Source organism: Cynara cardunculus (genome assembly GCF_001531365.2).
Source record: "Cynara cardunculus var. scolymus isolate 2C chromosome LG 9, CcrdV1, whole genome shotgun sequence".
Classification (NCBI taxonomy): domain Eukaryota; kingdom Viridiplantae; phylum Streptophyta; class Magnoliopsida; order Asterales; family Asteraceae; genus Cynara; species Cynara cardunculus.
Window position 1 is genome coordinate 17,888,909 of NC_037536.1, and position 19,379 is coordinate 17,908,287.

Below are 19,379 nucleotides of genomic sequence, written 5' to 3' on the forward strand. Positions count from 1 at the left end.
GTGATTGTTGTTTTTCTCTCCTTCTATGTGTCTGTGGCGCTCAAGCATGATTTTGATTTTGTTTGTTTTCAAGAGTATAAGTGATTTTATGTCGTAGCTTATGATCTCAAGCTGATGTTCCTACCCCAATCTAGTTCTGGACAAATGCTTGTGTCCGAATTAATGGATGTTTCTGGTGCAATTGGCATGGATGTATTGGACCTAAACGTGCACTTAAATTTACCTTCATGATCTACCGGTTGATTTTTGATGTTTGTGTTGTGATTCAGCTGAATTTCAGCATACTGGGGTTCCTTCAATATCATAATTTGGATCAAAATAGGATTATCATGATAAGTTGAGGCCTACTCTATTTTTATTTTCATTTTGTTAAGAACCAATTAACTGGAAGAAAAGCCATTGCAGCTTTGCTTTCAATGGAGTCTCCTCTATCACTCCAGAATTCCATTTTCTTTATCTATCTCATTGTTTACTCTTGAATCTTGATGTCTCAGTGGAGTTCTTCCTCAAACCGTTTAGTTTGACTGTTCTGTTTCATGCCATGTAATAGGAGAGTGCTGCCGTATGCGTGAATACACCTCACGTACAAATCCAGGTAATTTCTTTTACTAAAGCCAGGAATACCAATGGTGTTCTTATGATTTTATCTAGTCAAGCAGAAGTTTTACATTGCTTTGAGTCTGTTGTTTTCCTGATCTGAAAAGGGGAATACCCTGAAACAGCACTTTATCTTCAATATCTAAAAGAATTAGTTCAAGATTGACAGAATTGCTATGCAGGAATGATCAAGTTTATGTAATTGTCTAAGAGAGAATCAATAGAGTTGTGTGTTTATCCTAGTTTTACACCTTGAACCACCATCAAATGGAGGAGTTGGTGAGACTTGAGAGACATGCATGATCCCCATTTCTATTCACATATCTTTTCAGGTATGTGAAATCAAGAAAACTTATAAGATGACAGGTAGTTTTAGCTATAAAGACAGCACAACATGCTTGTAAAACTAGTTTTGCATGACACTTAGGCCTTGGGCTTTGTTTGTGTGTATGACATGCATTCACTTGACGTTGCAGCAAATATCAAAATAACATGGTACAAGTGTCATGTTGTGTACCATGTTGGGCATCTTTACCCATAGATGTATCTTGGAAATCAAGAACTTTTCTAACAAGATGGCACAAGTCATTTTAGCTGCAAAGGCTTGTGTTTGCTTCATAATTCTAGGAATTTTATAGCATTACCTTTTGGATGAGATGTTCTATGGGGATACATTTGGTACACTAGATAATATTCGGTGGGGCATTAGACTCGGACATGACCGGACTAAGTGGGACTAAACAACTTTTTTTTTGTCCCACCAAAATAGGTGGAACAAAAATAGGAAGATGAGACAAGGTTGGTAATTTACCAAACTACCCATTTTAGTTTAAAACCCTAAAACCTTCCACCATTTTTTCACCTGCTATGTCACTTTCTCCTGTCCCATTCATGTACTAAACGCACCGTCATTGTAAAAATATCACGAGGTTGACATTGTACTAAACACACCGTCATTGTAAAAATATCACGAGGTTGACATTGTACAACGATTGTGTTGACCATCTACACCTCCTACTAGAGGGCAAATGGACTTGGACCTCTTAGAGCATCTCCAACAGTTATGCTATGTTTTCTCTAAATTGGAGTATTAAAGTCAAGATCTCTAAACAAATTACATTCAACTCCAACGGCTACTCTATTTTAGCAATTCTAACAATAACTATGTTATTAAAATATTCAATACATTTAATAAAGTATTATTACTCTCTCTAAAACTTTTATTTATATTCTCAATACCTCTTAGAGATTTCTCTAAATTTAGAGATTTTTACAATCTCTCACCTCTTTGCTCTATTTTAGCATACAAGATGGTATAGCTGTTGGAGCAAAAAAATTGCTAAAATCTTTCTTCTCTTCATTTTAGCATAGCTGTTGGAGATGCTCTTAGGACTTCCCATCCTAGGTCTAGGGCCCCCGATTAGGCCTATGTAGCAACAAGTTGTGACAGGTGGTATTATCTCATACCACATTCTGGCTGTTGAAACCATGGTTTAGGACCGTTTAGGACCAGAATTCCTAGGGATTGGTCAGTTTGAAAGTATTCTCGTTTGTGCATTTTTCTTTAGGCCTGCGTCCATGTGTGTGATATAGACATTTTGTTGCACCTATACATATCATCAAGATAACATGATACAATAGTTGTAATATCCATCTTTGTAGCCAAAATAGCTTCAATTAAAACCACAATAATACATCAAAAAAGCTATTTTACTTCTCTATAGCATGAACCGTATAAAGCCTTGGAACAAAACCATATTTCTTTAGTTATATAGTAAGATGATAAAATTACTGAGGGTTAGGGGGGCGGGCATTAGCAGAGCAGACTCTTGAACCCCATTCGAGAAGTTCTTTGCTGGTATCATCCTTATGAACAATCACTTCTATGAAGCACAAGTGATCCTCTTTCTCCCCTGTTGCCGTTGATATTGCTTCTATCAGCTCCTCTTCACATTTTACCTGTTTATTACCATCAAGTCAATTGTTAATTATGCTGTTTACTATCTGCTTACCATCTCTTACCGGTAAGAGATGGTGGTGTTTATAAAGCCTCTTACTGGTTCATGATGCTGACCTGGTAAGCTAAGGAGGGATATTTACTTGATCAGTGATTAGTGCTGACCCAAATCGCAGTTTTATCCGTTTAATGCTTACCCATTCTGTGTTGTTAGACGGTCTTAAGTTTAATTTTGATTAGAGAGAGGTTTTCTCATGGTACCTTTGCTGTCCACAACTTGCCGTCTTCATTATTGAAGGCTTCCACGACACCAGTGTAGTTCCAGTTCTTGATCACATTATATGGTCCATCGTGGATCTCAACTTCTATGGTGTAGCCTCCATTGTTTATGAGAAATATGATGCTCTTTTGCTCGTTTCTTATCATCGTTGTCACATCTTGTGCGGTTACCTGCAGGTACAGATACATCAGAGCCAGCTCAATTGATAAATATTAGGTTAGGCCTTCTGGTCCCCATAGGATCAGTTGAAGGTATGTGCAAGTGGGCCCGGGAACCCATTATTGGCAACAAAAGAAACCCGGATCGTTTATGGTACAATTAGATACCTGGAAACTGCCATCACCGATGCTAGCAATGACCCGTTTCTCGGGCTGAGCCTGGGCGTAGCCAAGGAGTGCACCAACGGACCAACCGATCGAACCATACTGCATCTGGAATTCATACCTGGAGGTATAACACAAACTTCTCTCCCTCTTTATATGCATTAATTAAATTAAATCATCGCAGAAAGATTCGGAAAAAAAGTGTTCTTAGTTACCCTACCCACATCCGTCGGGCAGCTTCAATTTCTGGCAGTTAAACCACGAGTCTCCCGTCTCGGCAAGCACTGCAGTGTCCTTCGAGAGCATTTTCTGTATGTGTTGAAACAGAATATTGACTCTCAAGGGCTCTTGAGGCTCGCTTTTCTTTGGCTCCCCATCAGGAATGAAGATCCGGTCATAGTTCTCGTAAGCCGTAGTGTTTTTTGTGATCACTTTTGCAAGTTCTTCGAGAAAATCTTTCATCAGAACGCACCCGAAAGCCGGACCGTTACCAATGACCACTCGATCTGGCTGCACGATGATGGCCTTTTCTTTTTTGAGCAGTAAGGAGTAGCCAACCGAACTGTAGTCGTTGAAGATGGGTCCCGCAAACAGGTACGCGTCAGCCGACTCCACAATCTCGCCACAGAATCCAGTCCCGACTGCACCCCAGTAGGTCCCTATAAAGTGCTCATGGGTCTCGGGAACCATCCCTTTACCGGCAGGCATTACAGATAGAGCATAGCCGCTAGCGTCTGCTAAGTCTACAAACGCCTGCATAGCGGCTGCCACCCGCAGTTTTGGGCCTCCAACCATCACCGGCTTTACCGCCTTGTTAAGGAATGCGGCTGCCGCTTCGACGGCGGCCTCCAGCCCCGATTTGTTACTGATCCTGCACATCATGAATGCATCAAACATCGGAACATTTGTAGACTAGATGTATTAATGTGCCGTGCCGGGCCGAGCCGAGTATCAAACATCGGAACATTTGATAATTTTTATATTTGAGTAAATTATGTTTTTTCCTCCTGATTTGTTAGAAATTGTGACATCCGTTCTGGTGGTTTAAAAATTACGGTTTTTATCCTTATGGTTTGTTACTCGTTTTTTTGTCTTTATGTTTTGAAATTTACTATTGTTTTGGTTCCTATGGTTTACAATTATTTACTATTTTGGTCCCTCCTACTTAAAAAGGTAAGAATTAATCCAGAGATGAAAATAACAATAAATTGCAAACTATAAGAATGAAAATTACAATTTTTAAACCATATAGATGATAATTGAAGATCACTCCTATTTTGATTATATGATTTGAGAACACAAATATGTTTGCCTTGAAAAATGTATCTCTGAATGGATTGACTTGACTTGGTTCAACTTGAAAACTTTAATTGATCTGAACGAACCGAAGTGAAAATTAGTGTTATAGATCTTGACTTGTTAAATTAAACGAGTATTAGTGTTCAAGATTGTTTCAAATTCGAGAATTCGTGAATTACCGTGTAGAGAGCGAAAAAGGGATCGGATCTCTGCTAAACGTAGGATGAGGAAGGCCCGGCAAATTGCAACTAACGCTGATATAAACGGGTTTGCATTCTTTAAGGCCCGTTGAGATCGCCCTATCGATTTGTTCATGAGCGTCGTCCAAATGATTGACCACAGCCTGTGCCACAAGCACGATATCAACATTGCATCAATAAAATCTATTTTCATACCCAAAACTCAGGCGTAGGCCCAAAAAGCCCGACTCTTTTTGCTTACCGATAATGGGCCAGAAGACCCAAGCCCGAAAAACCCGAGCCTTGTACACCTCTAGAACTTAGTATATCCCACCTCGGAGTCGGAGGTAGTGTAAGTTTCAATATTGAATCAATAAGTTTTACGATACAAATTTTGTATTCTTTTACCTGATAGCAAGTAACGGTTTGGAAACACCGAAGCTCTTGGCTGAAATCGGGTATTCCGATGGTATGATGGAGGATCCGGTTAGTACCGAAGTCGTTTGAATTTGGACCACCGACGATACAAATAACAGGTAGATTTTCACTATAAGCGCCTGCGATAGCATTAAGGACACTCAATCCACCGACGGTGAAGGTAACCACGCAGGCGGCAGCACCGCGAATCCTAGCATAGCCGTCGGCGGCATAGCCCGCATTGAGCTCATTGCAGCAGCCAATATTTTTGAGGCGAGGCTCGGCAATGAGGTGGTCGAGGAGAGTGAGGTTGAAGTCTCCAGGGACGGTGAAGATGTCGGTGATGCCGACCTCCACAAGGCGGCGGGCAAGGTGGCAACCGAGGGTGGCGTCCTTGTTGCATAGGGCAGCGGTTGGGTCAGCTCCGTCCATTTTCCGGTCGGGGAGGTTGTAGAGAGGGTGGTGTGGAAATAGGGTGGAGGGTGGTGATTTAATGGATGTGATTCGAAATTAAGGGGAGAGTGTGAGGTCGTTCGTTGTTTATGGTGGTTTCTTGTGGAGGAAGGATTAGTAGTTGCGAATTGTTTGCTGAGCAAGTTAAAAAGTTGTTTTTATTAATTTACTTATTTATGTGATAATTATTGTTAAATAAAATAAAAAGGAAAATCTAATAATTGAATGTGGAGTTACAATTAATCAGTCTATGTCTAGATCACTCAAGATTTCAGTGTTTTATAAAATTAATTGAGATGTACGTAAGTAAGCTGGTTTCAATACTAACTAACTATTATATGAATTCCTTTATAATCTGTTTAGATCATGGGATTTTCTATTTGTTTTATGAAGAAGTTATTGAAATCGAGCGGGAGAAGAAACGGATGGTGATGACGTCTATGGCAAAAGAAAGAGCAAGAGAGGCCGGTCGACCATGGAAAAAATACAACGAATTGAGTTTCAATGAGAAAAAGAGTTATAATAAGAAACGTAAGAAGTGATCTTCATCTTTGGATGCATATTAGGGTAAGATGCACCGGATATATTCCCATATCAAATGCGATTTATGGATGAGTTTGAGATTAAAGATGATTAAGAATTCAGATCCCTTGTTATTCTTCTCACTTTAACTATCATTCTCGCACGAACATTCGTTAAAGTATAATAATGTTTTCTTCATATATACTTTGAAAATATTAGACATCAAGTATATCATTATAAATTATGTGGAAAAATGCTTATTAAGTATAAATTAAGTAAATGATGTTTAAGGGCACATGATAACACAACCTTCTTAGAACTCGATAGTTGAATCCTTATAAAGGTGAGAAAGGCAGGGAAAGACCTTTGAAGGCCCCGGTTGGGCTCAACCCACTTTCATAAATAGATTTTTCTTTCGATATGAAATGTGCCCACGTTAAACTTTGAGGGGTATTTTGATATAAGAAAATATCAAAAAGATCCCTTGAAATCGATCAATTTTCTTTTTGAAAATCTCTTAAAATGATAGAATTCAGCTAAAAACATGTAAGTCAATTTTGCATGCTTTTGATCTACCTTAAAGATATACACGCTCAACAAGATTCTCCTCCACTTAAAAAAATTAATAATTACCGTCGCCCTTGTGGCTATGCCAACCTCCTAAGAGCATCTCCAACAGCTTTTTCAAAATGGAAAAAAATGAGGATTTTGAGCAAATATTTTGCTCCAATTGCATCTCCAAAATTATCTCAAAAATGAAAAAAGTAAGAGAAATAATGGTTTTTTCTCCAATACGAGACAACCCCAAAAATGATTATCAATTAAGACCACCAATAAGAAAATCTGAAAATAAATATTTATAAAGTAAAATAATATTTTAATGGATGAATGAAATATTTTAATATTATAATCAATGTTGAATTCTCTCATTTAATGAATTTTTTTAGCGACCTTAAAGGAATGAACTAAATCCCGACATTTTTGCAAAACCACAAATCAATAGCCATCGTGTAATTTAAATAAGAAAGTGTTATTTTCGAAAAACCATAGGGACCAAATTTGTAGTTTTCCTCTGGGTTTAATCTGTAGTTTAATTCCATGTACATTTTTAACTTTCTATGATATGTAATCGTAACATTTACACTAAACCTAATTATCCGCTAATGCTCAAAACCCATGCGTATTCGTATACAATATACGTATAAATCTACGTATCTCTACCGTCTTCGATTCTCGAATCCCGACTCATTTTACGATCAAACGTAGTAAATCATACCGACTTCAAGCAGCGAAGTATGCGGCACATTGAGAACTACATCGGTTCCCCTGCAATTCCTGCTCAAAAACGAGTAAACAACATCGATCGCTAATTTCGCAAATATCGAGGAAGATTTCTTCGCCCTTGCGTACGAATGGCCGAGAATGTACGCGATCCCCGCTTCCCGAGCTTTGAGTATTTGAATGGATTCGTCCTTAAGACTCGAGTGAGTTTCTAAATACCCTGCAAATGACTCCTCGATCTCTTTGAACGACCGAACCATCTTCTCTTCGTGATCTGGAAGCGTAAACGTGAGTTCTGGCGACACATCGTCGTCGAGATTATCGCTTTCAGTGTCTCCAAATTCGTCTTTCATTTTTCTTTCTTTTTCGACGTACTCCACAAGTGCCGCGACTAATCGGTTCTCGAAGTTGTAGTTTTCGTGATGGACGTCTTTGTAACCGTACCTAACGATGCACCGAAACATATGAAACTCCTGTGGCCCAACCCGACCGACAAGCATCCGCTCCTCGGCTCCGACATACGGGACTTGAACGGATTTTACGCAAACGAACACGAGAACTTGATGGAAAGCCGGTAAATTGGTGACAAAATGACCGAAGATTGCCGGGATTCCCATCACCAGATTCGTGTAAACGAGCCCGATTCCGGGCACACGGACCATCCCAAGGCTTGGACCTAACGACAGTATTCGGTTCATTGAGACCTTGTTTTCTAAGTCGAACTCGTGTTTCTTTAACTTGCCGTAATTCCATACGTACATTACAGACATGAAGGCCAACGATAGGAGCAGCGGGATCCAGCCACCTTCCGGAACTTTAAAGAAGGCGGCAGAGAGATAAAGGAGCTCGATCGACCCGAAAACGACGAGAAACGCAGCGGCAGTTATGATCTGTTGCTTCCACACGATTATCATCACCATCGTCATCAAACACGTTGTCACGAACATCACCGTAGTCACCGCCAGCCCTACAAAATCAAAAGTATTACTCTGTTTCTTGCATATGGGTAAAGTTTTGACTTTTGAGATCAAACAGACTAACACTTAACTTCAAATTGCTAAAAAAATTTGGATTTCTTTTAAATTTCTTAAAGAACCCATTGAAAATTCATGCGAATTGCTTCAAATTCATCGTTTTTCTGATGCTGAATTTGTTAGATAATCCACGACAAGATAGAAATTTACAAATCTATGTTTGACCTCAAAAGTCAATGAACAAGGTACAGTTGACTGAATCGGAAAGATGAATACCATAAGCGTGGCCGATCATGTTTGTGTCTCGTAATCCAATTGTCACAGCTAAACACAGGCTCAACAACATCCAATTCACCTCCGGAATATAGACCTGCCCATATATTTTTCTTGACGTATGAACGATTTTAACGTGAGGGAAACAGTTCAACGCGCAACATTGACTTATGATCGAGAAGGTGGCGGAAATCGCAGCCTGACTTCCTACCACGGCTGCAAATGTAGCCACTATGAACACCGGCCAGAATACAGCTTCTGCACACAAATTCAACAGAAAACGATGAAATCATGAGAAGAACACGCTTTAGTCATTTGGGTTTCTAGGGGATTAGTTTCTGCACAATTTTTCAATAGAAAAACCGAATGAAATCATGAAAAGACCGTTTTGCCACTATGAACATTGGCCGGAATACAGTTTCTGCACAAAAATTCAACAGAAAAACGGATGATACCATGAAAAGACCACGTTTTAGTCATTTCGATTCCTAGGTGATTAGTTTCTGCACAAAAAAGTCCACATAAAAAATGAAATCATATAAAGACCGTATTCAACAGAAAAACGGATGATACCATGAAAAGACCACGTTTTAGTCATTTCGATTCCTAGGTGATTAGTTTCTGCACAAAAAAGTCCACATAAAAAATGAAATCATATAAAGACCGTTGCTGCTATGAACACTACCAGAACACAGCTTCTGCATAGAAATTCAACAGAAAACCCAATGAAAGCATGAAAAGAACACATTTCTTCATTTGGATTCCTACGGGGATTAGCTTCTTGCCTGGTATTGCTTTATAGAAGCTTCGTTGGATATCTTCGTGATGCCTTGATAGAAATGCAGCCTCGCCCAAATACGCAAGAACCAAGCAAGGATACACAAGAAACGTGAACGCTATCTGAAATATAAAACATTTTGATCCTCAAGATCCATTCATTCATATTTTAGAAGTTCAATAAATGTCCTATAAACATTCAGACCTTAACGGATAACGTTGAAAAATGGCCTAAATCAGCAAACATCGTCTCCACGCCTGTGATTGAAAGAACGACTCCTCCTAACGATAGCCAGCCTTCACGACGAGTCCTTTTCAGTAATTTCACCATGTAGATAGGAGAAAGAGCATGAAATATTTGCGGGTTCCATTGAATAATGTTATATATTCCAATGCCAGCAATCGATAGCAGCCACGCTGTGACGATTGGAGCAAACAAGAAAGCAACTCGGTGTGTCCCATGATGTTGAATCGAGAAAAGCCCAACTAAAAGAACACACGAGATCGCAACTACATAATCTAGAGAAAGAAAAAACAAGACAGAGATTAGATATACATGAAGAAAGAAAGAAAGAAATGATATTCATTATGAATATTTGGTTCCTCAGTCCTCAAAATATTTATGAATGATCCTGTCCCTATATAAGCTGACTTACTTTCATGAAGACCTGTAGCTTTAATTCTAACGCCTGAAACTGCTGAAAGAACTGAAACGGAAGATCTTGACATATTTAGAAAGATTTTTGAAGTTAAAGATGAGAATCTTTGATGGTAAGCAATTACCCGATATTGCAGGAGTGAATACGCCATCACCGATCGTCATACAGGTTCCAAGAAGAACAAAGATCAAGAGCCCTTTTCGAAATTTCGTGTGTTTCTCAAAGAAAGACTTAGAAGCAAAGCTTTGCCAGGTTTCTGCTGTTCTTTCAACACCATATGCCGATAGTTTCTCATCGGTCTCTTGTTGATTTGGAAGCATACTAAGTTTTGCATGCCGGCAGAGTAATGAATACAATGCAAAGGAACCACCTTCAACACAAAGCACACGTCAAAATTAATGATCCGTTTTATGTGTTTTTACTACTAAGATGTTTTTCGGTTGTTATTCTATCAAGCCCTGTATGAGTTAAGCTAAATTGTTATTTGGTTGTTGTGAATAAACAATCTGAAAGACATAAATGGCTATTTTACCCCTCGGTCCAATTGGTTGTTGTGCTGAATAAATAGTCTAAATAACATAAATGACCATTTAGCCACCGGTGTAGATTAAGCACTAACGTTCGGTTGTTGTGCTAAACAAACAGTCTTATGACAAAAATGACTATTTTACCCCTCAGTCAATATCAAACACTCACGTTTGGTTGTTGTGCTGAATAAACAGTCTAGATGAGATAAATGACTATTTTACCCCTCGGTCTAAATTAATCACAACAACATCAATAAGAACTTATAATTAAAAGCGTGCTTGAAAAGAATGGAGGAGGTGTACCTTCGCCATTGTCATCGGCCGACAAGACAATGAAGACGTATTTAAGGAGGGCGATTAGAGTGAAAGTCCAAAAGATGAATGAAAGCACACCGTAGATTTCTTCATCATCTTCGTGAAGACTAAGCTTCCCCGAGAACGTGGTCTTATAAACATAGAGTGGGGAGGTACTTAGATCCCCATATACGACTCCAAGACTCTGATAAGCCAAACTCAGCACCGCGGAACATGATGCCTTATTCAACTTCTGTTTCGATTCAATCTCACCCATGTAGATATTTAGAACGAAGAAATTTAATGATACATGTATCTTGAACAATCGGCATAAATATACAAAATTGAACCAAGAATTTTCTATCCATATAAGGCAAGAAAAACTAGATACAGTCAAAACCAAACCAAACTAACCCAGTAAATCCCACTTGAAAGTATGGTCTCAGAGGTAAGGTCTGCATATCTGCGTACTGACACGCACGTCAGTACACAGACCTGACCTCCAAGCAGCAGCCTTTGAAAGGACTGAACTTTTATGAAATTGAATTATATCTCTAAGATCAAGAAATCTCATTTTAAGGTATATAAGGTTTAAAACAAGTGTTGGAATCGAAAGATACTTTTGCCACCCGAAAATTAATGCATCGTTAGTCCTTTATCTGTTATTCGTCGTGTAATTGGACTTGAAGTTGACAAATCTTGAAATTTGGAACTTGTTAAGACATAACTCAATGATAACATACAAGAAAAATTACTATTTACAACCCTTTTTCTACATTTAAAATTTGTTTTCCTCCATTAGAAACACAAATCAAGCATACATAGATCAACCGAGGTTACTTTTTCTCCTTAGTTTGGGTGGTTGGAGCCAAGATTTCGGAATTCTATCTGTAAGTTGTGTAATGGTTAAATCAAGTCAACACCCGTTGCGGCTCATGCTTAAACATCTAAAATGAGCCTAGTACACAAAAATTTCAATCTTTAGAAGCCATTTTTGAATCTTGATGACTCATTTCAAGAAAAAAGTACAAGACAACTCTCACCCATGAAGGAAAAACCACAATTGTTATAAAATTTACACAGAATCACAAAGAGGTTTAATTGGTATAAAGTAGGTTTAATTTTTGCAGGAAAAGAACCTAGCTTTAGAAGGAATTCCCTCTGTGCATTGTGTAAATAGTCAAATCTAATCAACACCCATTGAGATTCAGACTCAAAAACAGCCAAAACAAGCCTAATAGATACAAAATTTGCCACATTTGCAACCCATTCTTGAATCTTGACAACTCCTCATAAGAAAACAAGTGCAAACAGCTCTCACCCATGAAAACAGATTAAAAGTAAAGAAAAACTCGCACATAATTGCAGAGAAAGGGAAGTTAAGATAAGTGGTGGTTATTGAAGACCATATTTGAGCAAAAGGTTGATTACCAACAACCATGACTGCCCACACAGAACCTGCCCCCTAGGAACCACATGTGATGAGGCATTTCAGAGTTGACTCGGTGGCTAATGCTAGCAGAGGGGTTCAAACCGTCTACTACAGGATTCGATCTTGAACCTGTTGGTGTATTTGAACAACCTGCTGTGTATTTGAGCAAAGTATGCCTAAGGGCGTTTTTGAAGACCATATTGATAAGAAAAATGGCTGGTTTTAGGAATCTTTCTGTGCATTGTGTAATAAATCTATTTAACAGCCATTGGAATTCACACTCAAAAACATCCAAAATAAACCTAATAGATACAAAATTTGCAACATTTCCAAGCCATTCTTGAATCTTGATAACTTGTTTAACAAAGAAAAGTAGAAAACAACTCTCACCCATGAAGAAAAACATCTCATAAAGAAAGAATAAATAGGCACAAAATGACATAGATGGGGTAACTCATTTAACTTGCAGAAACAATATCTAGTTTTTGGAACTCTTTCTATACATTGTTTAATACTCCAATATAACCAATACCCATTGCAAATTAACACAAAGAACATCCAAAATAAGCCTACTACTTACAAGATTCCCATCTTTTGCAACCCATCATTGAATCTTGATAACCAATTTACAAGAAAAAGAGAAACGGAAATGTACATAACAACTCACACAAATGAATTAAATCGTCTCAGAAGAACAAAAACTGACACAGAATCAACAAGAAACCATATGAAATCAACACAGAATAGCTTCATTTTTCTTCTCATTTTTTTGCAAGAAACGCATATGAACAAGAAGATGAAGAATAGATACCTGGTTTTGAAGCCCATATTCTAAAGATTCAAAAGAAGGTCTTGGATGAAACATGGGTTAGAAAATTTGGGAAGAAAGCAGGAAGAGAAAAGGTTGAAATGAGTAAAAGAGTGAGTGTGGGAAGTTAAGAGGAATGTAGGATGTGGGCAGAGAGAGAAAAGAAAGAAAGAAAGAAAGAAAGTAGTCAACAGAAGGCATGTGTCATGCTCTGTGTTAAATAAGAAGTTGAACAATCTTTTTTTTCACACCCTGCTTTCTTTCTCGTTTTCTCCGCCACAAACCCCCAATTTCTTGGATGAACAAAATCCTCATGAACCAATTAGTTTTATTAATCACCATTCTCATATTATATATTTTCCTTTAAAACCCATTAATTTAAGCTTACAATGAAACTATTGTGATTTTCTTGGGATTTTTTCCATTTCTTGGCCAAAAATTGGATCCAAGTTACCAACCGGTGACCTCTGTAATCTTTGGTCCTTGCATCATTCAATTTACTTATTTTTTTCATAATTATGCATCATATTTTATTTATTGATCTTGATTCTTTGATAAAAGTGGGTGTTTTATTTGATAAATTTGTTTTGAACAATCATTTTTGTTGATAGAAAAAGAAACCAATAAGATAATATAATCAAAACATTGAATTATAGTAATATTCATACAGATAAAACTGGTAATTTGAAAGTACACAAGTCATTGAACTCAATAATGCACAAGGCAAGAAAGATAAATTAAAAAAAACACTGATATTCATGTTAAAAATTAGGAAAAAGCTAATCATTTGCTAAAAATGATGTTATTGAATCTTTTGTCAAAATTAATGTCGACTAATATATATATATGTATATGTATATGTAACGTGTAGGTATAATATTACTAAAATTATTTGAACAATAATAAATGGTATAACAATTTAAGAACGAGTCGATACAATAAAGAAGTACATATGTATTGAAAACGACATATATTAACGATTATGGAATTAAACATAAGATGTGATAGTGGCCTACTTCGATTGTGCCTACTAATAAATCAAGTGAAAATATGAATTTGGGACCTATAGAATTATTTGTACTTCTATAACTACTATAACAATTAATTAGTATTCATTTTTAGTTGATGTTTAAAATATTTAATCGAAAATATGCGATTGATATGTTTTGGGTGATCGTGGGTTTTTGGGTCCACTTACGTATACAGATTAATTCCCAAGGTGACCATAAATGACTTGGAATCATCGTATGTTAATCATACAATCTCCATGATTACAAACGTTTTGATAACATCTAGATCTGAATCCGAGATAGATAAAATTAACCCATATGTTATAACTCAAATGGTTATGATAATATTTGATTTTGGACCTTAAGGAAATTGATGTAATTACAATTATAAAATATAATATCTTCGAAAAAAGTATTTGATTGTAATTTTCAAAGAGTAATATATATAGGAATATTATGAGGAATACCACAAAAGAAATTGAAAAACACCTTGGTAGATATTTATCTGGATGGTATGCATATCCCCACATACATATATTTTTATGTTTTGGATCTTTAAGTTTAAAAGCATCATAGGTAAAGTGGAGTGAGTGATAAGCTTTATTAAAGAAAACTTTTTGACAGTTTTTCTTATATTTATTTCAAATTCAACATCTTTTGACTATAAATATGTTAAAATTAAGATCCATAAAAAAAATACAAATTTGGTAATATATATATATATATGTAAAAATAATATTGTCAATAGAAAAAGACAATCTTTTATCGCATTATTACAAGTTTAAATTTGTTTAACAATATTTCTTCATGAAAAAAACCTATTAAAAATCGACATTTGTATAAACAACTTTCGGCCAAACTAAATGTTTGAAAGTCAATTTATCGTTTTCAAGGACAAATTGGTCATTTCCATCTTAAGAAAGCAATTTTAGAACTTCCGTGACTTGAAGCTTCTCATGATCAACCGCCTTGGCCCATTTAAAGTGAATTTATGTCTAACTAGAAAAAAGATAGGTCCTACAATGATAATCCACGTCTAATCAAACAATTGATTTCAATTTATAGATATAAGCCAAAAGGACAAAATTGTCTTTTAACTTATTGTTCTCATTGTTTTGGACATCAACGTTTATATCGTGGGAATTTCGTTTATATGGTATAGGACAACATACATTACTATTTGTTCATTTGAAACTCGGCAACTTTTGATGCTGTTAGATCTTTTATCATATCCTTTCTTCTACTGTTGTTTGGTAACTTCAACTCCAAAAATGATTGGCAAAATTCTTTACAGATAAAAATTCGTTGATTCGTTTGTATCTGACATTACCACGATATTGTTTTTTAGTAACTTGAACTCCAAAATGATCGACGAACCCCTTTACAGCTAAAAGTTTGTTGGTTCATCTGCATCCGATCTTATAACGAAATAAATAGACCGTCAATACCATGTGTCCACAACTCACAAGTACAATCATTTTACAACTTTAGAATTTTATATTTTACCCCCCACAACTTTTGTTCCTGACACTTAAACCCCATCTCTCAATTTTTTTCTTAATATATGCAATTTTGAACATAACTTTCATTGAAACACTTCAACCCAATGATTAACTTTTATAATTCACTTATACCCCATTAAGTTTACCTCTTGTATTTTTCTCTGTGACATATAAAAAATATCAGTAATAAGAACTGGATAAGTTTTATTTTCATAATTTTTTGTCCAAAACGCAATTTGTACTTTTAAAAAATGTATTTAGAACGATTCTTACATTCACGGTGCATGTCTTAAAACACTGTTTGAGTACTTCTAATCGTGTTTAACATAAACTTAGTTGATGTTTTTCTTTCTTGTAGTAGTAGTAGTGGTGAACGGTGATGGACATGGTTACGATCAACTGTGTTTTTTTCAAAGTGTTATTTTTTATAGTACAAATAAGACATTTTCAGATCAAATTTCTGATTTCTGTATTATCAAACAAATGAATATGTATATATATATTACTAAATGAAAAAATAATTTATAAAATATTAAAAAAAAACATTTATAGAAAAAGAATAATAAATTCAAAGGACCATCCTTCTTTCTATCCTTTCTAGACTCCATTATTGTGCTTGACTTTTATCGTTAATTTTGGTCCATAAATTGGAGTTTTCTGAAAACAGAGGGGTTGGATTTAAAATATGGCAGCTCCCTTTCCTCTTCAATTATTGGTCCCAATTTTACAATTGTCCTATGTTTTTTTAAATATAAAACTTTACGACGATATGTTCAAAAACGCAAATTATAAATGACAACGCTACTAGACATATGTTTAAACACCCAGTAACTAGTTTTGACTATGGTCGTTTGATAGATCTAAACCAGAATTCAAAACAATTGATCATACAGATGTAAAAACGGTTTGCATTTAAACAGATGTGTGAATCATATATAAACTTAAGACCTTTTAATTTGAAAATTTAAACTTAAGATGAGGTTATCTCAAGACTAACCGGTTTTCAGTAAAATTAGGTTTTGAAAAAGCGTAAAATTGAATATTCGGTTTTACCTGTCCAAATCGAAATCGACTTGTGTGCCATCAATTAATCGAATTACTGAAATTAGTTTGTATTTGGTATATTTCAAGTATTGCATATTTAGACATCATCATTACTTTTGGGCTTGTTCTATTGGATGACTTATTAGATATAATCAAGGGTGGAGCCAAAAATATTGTTTAGGGTGGTCCTTTTAAATAAATAAAAAAACCAAATACAAAATATTATATTAATAGCAACATTCAATCATGAAATAGATGTATATAGGTACATTTCAGAAGTCAACAGTGACCTCGACGAATTTTCATTTTCGAAAACATATCAATGGTATCTTCGTTACTAAAATTGGCAAATACATCTTTTTCAATATAAGCAATCAAGTTAGCGTTCATCCATTGAGCTCCCACTTTGTTGCGCAACCCGCTCTATACAATATTCATAGTAGAAGAAGCCCTCTCAACTGTTGTCATCGCATCCGGTAATGTCAATGCTAATCTAGTAAGCAAGTAAATCAAGGGAAACACCTTATTCCTTTTTGTTTCAACCATTTTCTATGCAGGATCACCAATCCCGAAAGAGCATAGAATCCCACCCGCCATCCCTCAAGTTTTGTAGTTGCTTCTTGCATAGTCCAACTAAGTTTATTGCATTACAATATCATGTTCTTTCCTTCAATGCTTGGGATAACTCGTTTGTAATACTCGATAATATCTTCATCAAGTGTAGACAAAATGCGAAATGGAAGGAGTGGAAGGATTTATATAGCTGAATAGCTTCACATTTCTGTTCTTGGGTTAATCTATCATTTCCAACACATCTATCACATATGGAAACAAGACAATCATACTCACTAAAGTGCCATAATGAGATCCCAACGTGTGTCACCTGCTCTAACGAAAGAAATTTCTTGATTGAGGCCTCGACCACTTGAGAGTTCACTTGCATTAAGTGCTTCAATAACTTTAGCAGTTTGTTGTTCTTGAAGACGGGCACGATGTTTGCATAAACCTCCAACAACATAGTATGTATCAATCACATTATTGTTAATTTGATGCTTCTAATCTTTGACACAGTTTGCAGTGTGCATAAGTGTTAACTGTAAGGTGACAATGAATTTAGGGTTAAAGTGACATTGAAGTGGTTTTGTTAGGGTATTGACATGGCAACTACCAGTGTTTGAAAATTGTTTGGGATATTTTACAATTACCACTGTTTACAAATCAAAAGTTGCACATTGCTTATGTTGCTATTTCTTCAAACCAAGAGCAGAAGCAGGTGGGTGATCATTTATTGGTTTAGATTCAAAAATTGGTCGAGGAAAGAGAAATCAAGAATACATGTTGGAAACGGTAACGATGCTCACAACGAATGTTCTGAATGTTTCAACACTGTGACTGAGGAATCTTGAATGCAAATCTTGTTTGATATGATTGGACTATAACCAAGAATACACCTGTAACCACACACTTGATATATGGAGTGAGTGAATATACTTGTATACTCATTACAAGATGATGAAGAAACCAATGCCAATAGCGAATTGCTTTTCACACTAGTCGGTGATATTTTAAGATGTTGATCATGTTGCTTGGTATAATTGGTAGAGAACATCTCATCATCAGTCTCTTGATCTCCTCCCACTCCACTCATTTCTAGCGGACTCTTGCTCGACTTTCTTTTTGGAAATCCTAATTCTTGACGGCTTTGTAGCAATTGGAGGAAGAGAATCCACGATGGATGATGAATTTTGAGGGCCAAAAATGATGATTTTAATGCCTTGGAATAGTTGAAGAAGTGGAGTAAATGCTCCAAAAATCGCAATCAATGAGGAGGGAAGAAAGAAATAGGGAGAGAAAAGAGACCCATGCGACCTCGCGTGCGACACGTAGTCTGCCAACAGTAAGTTGTGCAACTTGAGGTCGTGGGGAAGGTCAAGCGGCACCAAAAATTTGCCCAAAGAGGTCCTTTTTCATGGATCCGCACAGCTGTTCCTCTTACTAACATACGCACAAGATGTTTGAGCAAAAATTCAACACTAAACTATCAAACTCCAAATAGGAACATGATTAGATACATTAAGAAATTCTGGGTGTTATAGTGTTTCTATTCTGATTGCAACGATGGAGAGTTTTATTTTCCTCAAAATCTTGTTTCAATCTTGGAAGTGGATAATCTTGAATAAAATTTGTTCTTTCTTTCATAAATAAAAATTGAACGTTAAAAAAAAACATAAACATTAAAAACCCTGAATAGGTAAATCTTTGTTCTCAATTCTTTACATGGAGAGTCAAACATGAATTCTTTGAAAATTAAAGAAAGTAGTGAGTAGAGACTCAAAATATTTAATCCCATTTTTATACTATTGATTTCATTTTCTTATAAGTTTGATACAACTGCTTCTTCTTTCATTTTTAATTTTATTACTTTGTATGAATTTTTTAAATTGTTCTATGAGATTATTCAAAACACTAACACACACAAGTGTGTGGTTATGTGTGTGTGTGTGTATATATATATATATATATATATATATATATACATACACACACATGTATATATGAATACATATGTCATCTTAATAAATATCTTCAAAATTATCGTGGTCTCATTATAATTTGTAAGACTTGAGACTCGATCTCGTTATCATGCCACACCTCACGTGATTCAAGTATACATTGTAATTTACTAGAAGCGTATTCGCGCAATGCAGTGAGATACATCGTGATTTTAATATTTCATTTTATTCTTTATCTCAGTCGATGTTATAATATGG

General features: G+C 36.0%; 2 protein-coding genes across 2 annotated transcripts; both read right to left on the reverse strand.

Annotated features, from left to right (window-relative positions):
- Nucleotides 1-1,937: 1,937 nt before the first annotated feature.
- On the reverse strand, nt 1,938-5,484 carry LOC112517878 (pyruvate decarboxylase 2-like). Its single transcript, XM_025125247.1, has 6 exons — nt 5,044-5,484; nt 4,636-4,799; nt 3,378-4,028; nt 3,161-3,278; nt 2,816-3,004; nt 1,938-2,556 (listed from the first exon to the last, which is right to left on the reverse strand). The coding sequence occupies exons 1-6, from the start codon at nt 5,482-5,484 to the stop codon at nt 2,386-2,388; spliced, it is 1,734 nt and encodes a 577-aa protein (XP_024981015.1). The 3' UTR covers nt 1,938-2,385.
- A 1,671-nt stretch (nt 5,485-7,155) lies between these two features.
- On the reverse strand, nt 7,156-13,140 carry LOC112518481 (potassium transporter 1). Its single transcript, XM_025126187.1, has 8 exons — nt 13,056-13,140; nt 10,822-11,065; nt 10,116-10,361; nt 9,989-10,039; nt 9,538-9,851; nt 9,343-9,455; nt 8,559-8,818; nt 7,156-8,275 (listed from the first exon to the last, which is right to left on the reverse strand). Exons 1-8 carry the CDS (start codon nt 13,107-13,109, stop codon nt 7,284-7,286), a joined length of 2,274 nt encoding a protein of 757 aa, XP_024981955.1. The 5' UTR covers nt 13,110-13,140; the 3' UTR covers nt 7,156-7,283.
- Between the last annotated feature and the right edge of the window lie 6,239 nt (nt 13,141-19,379).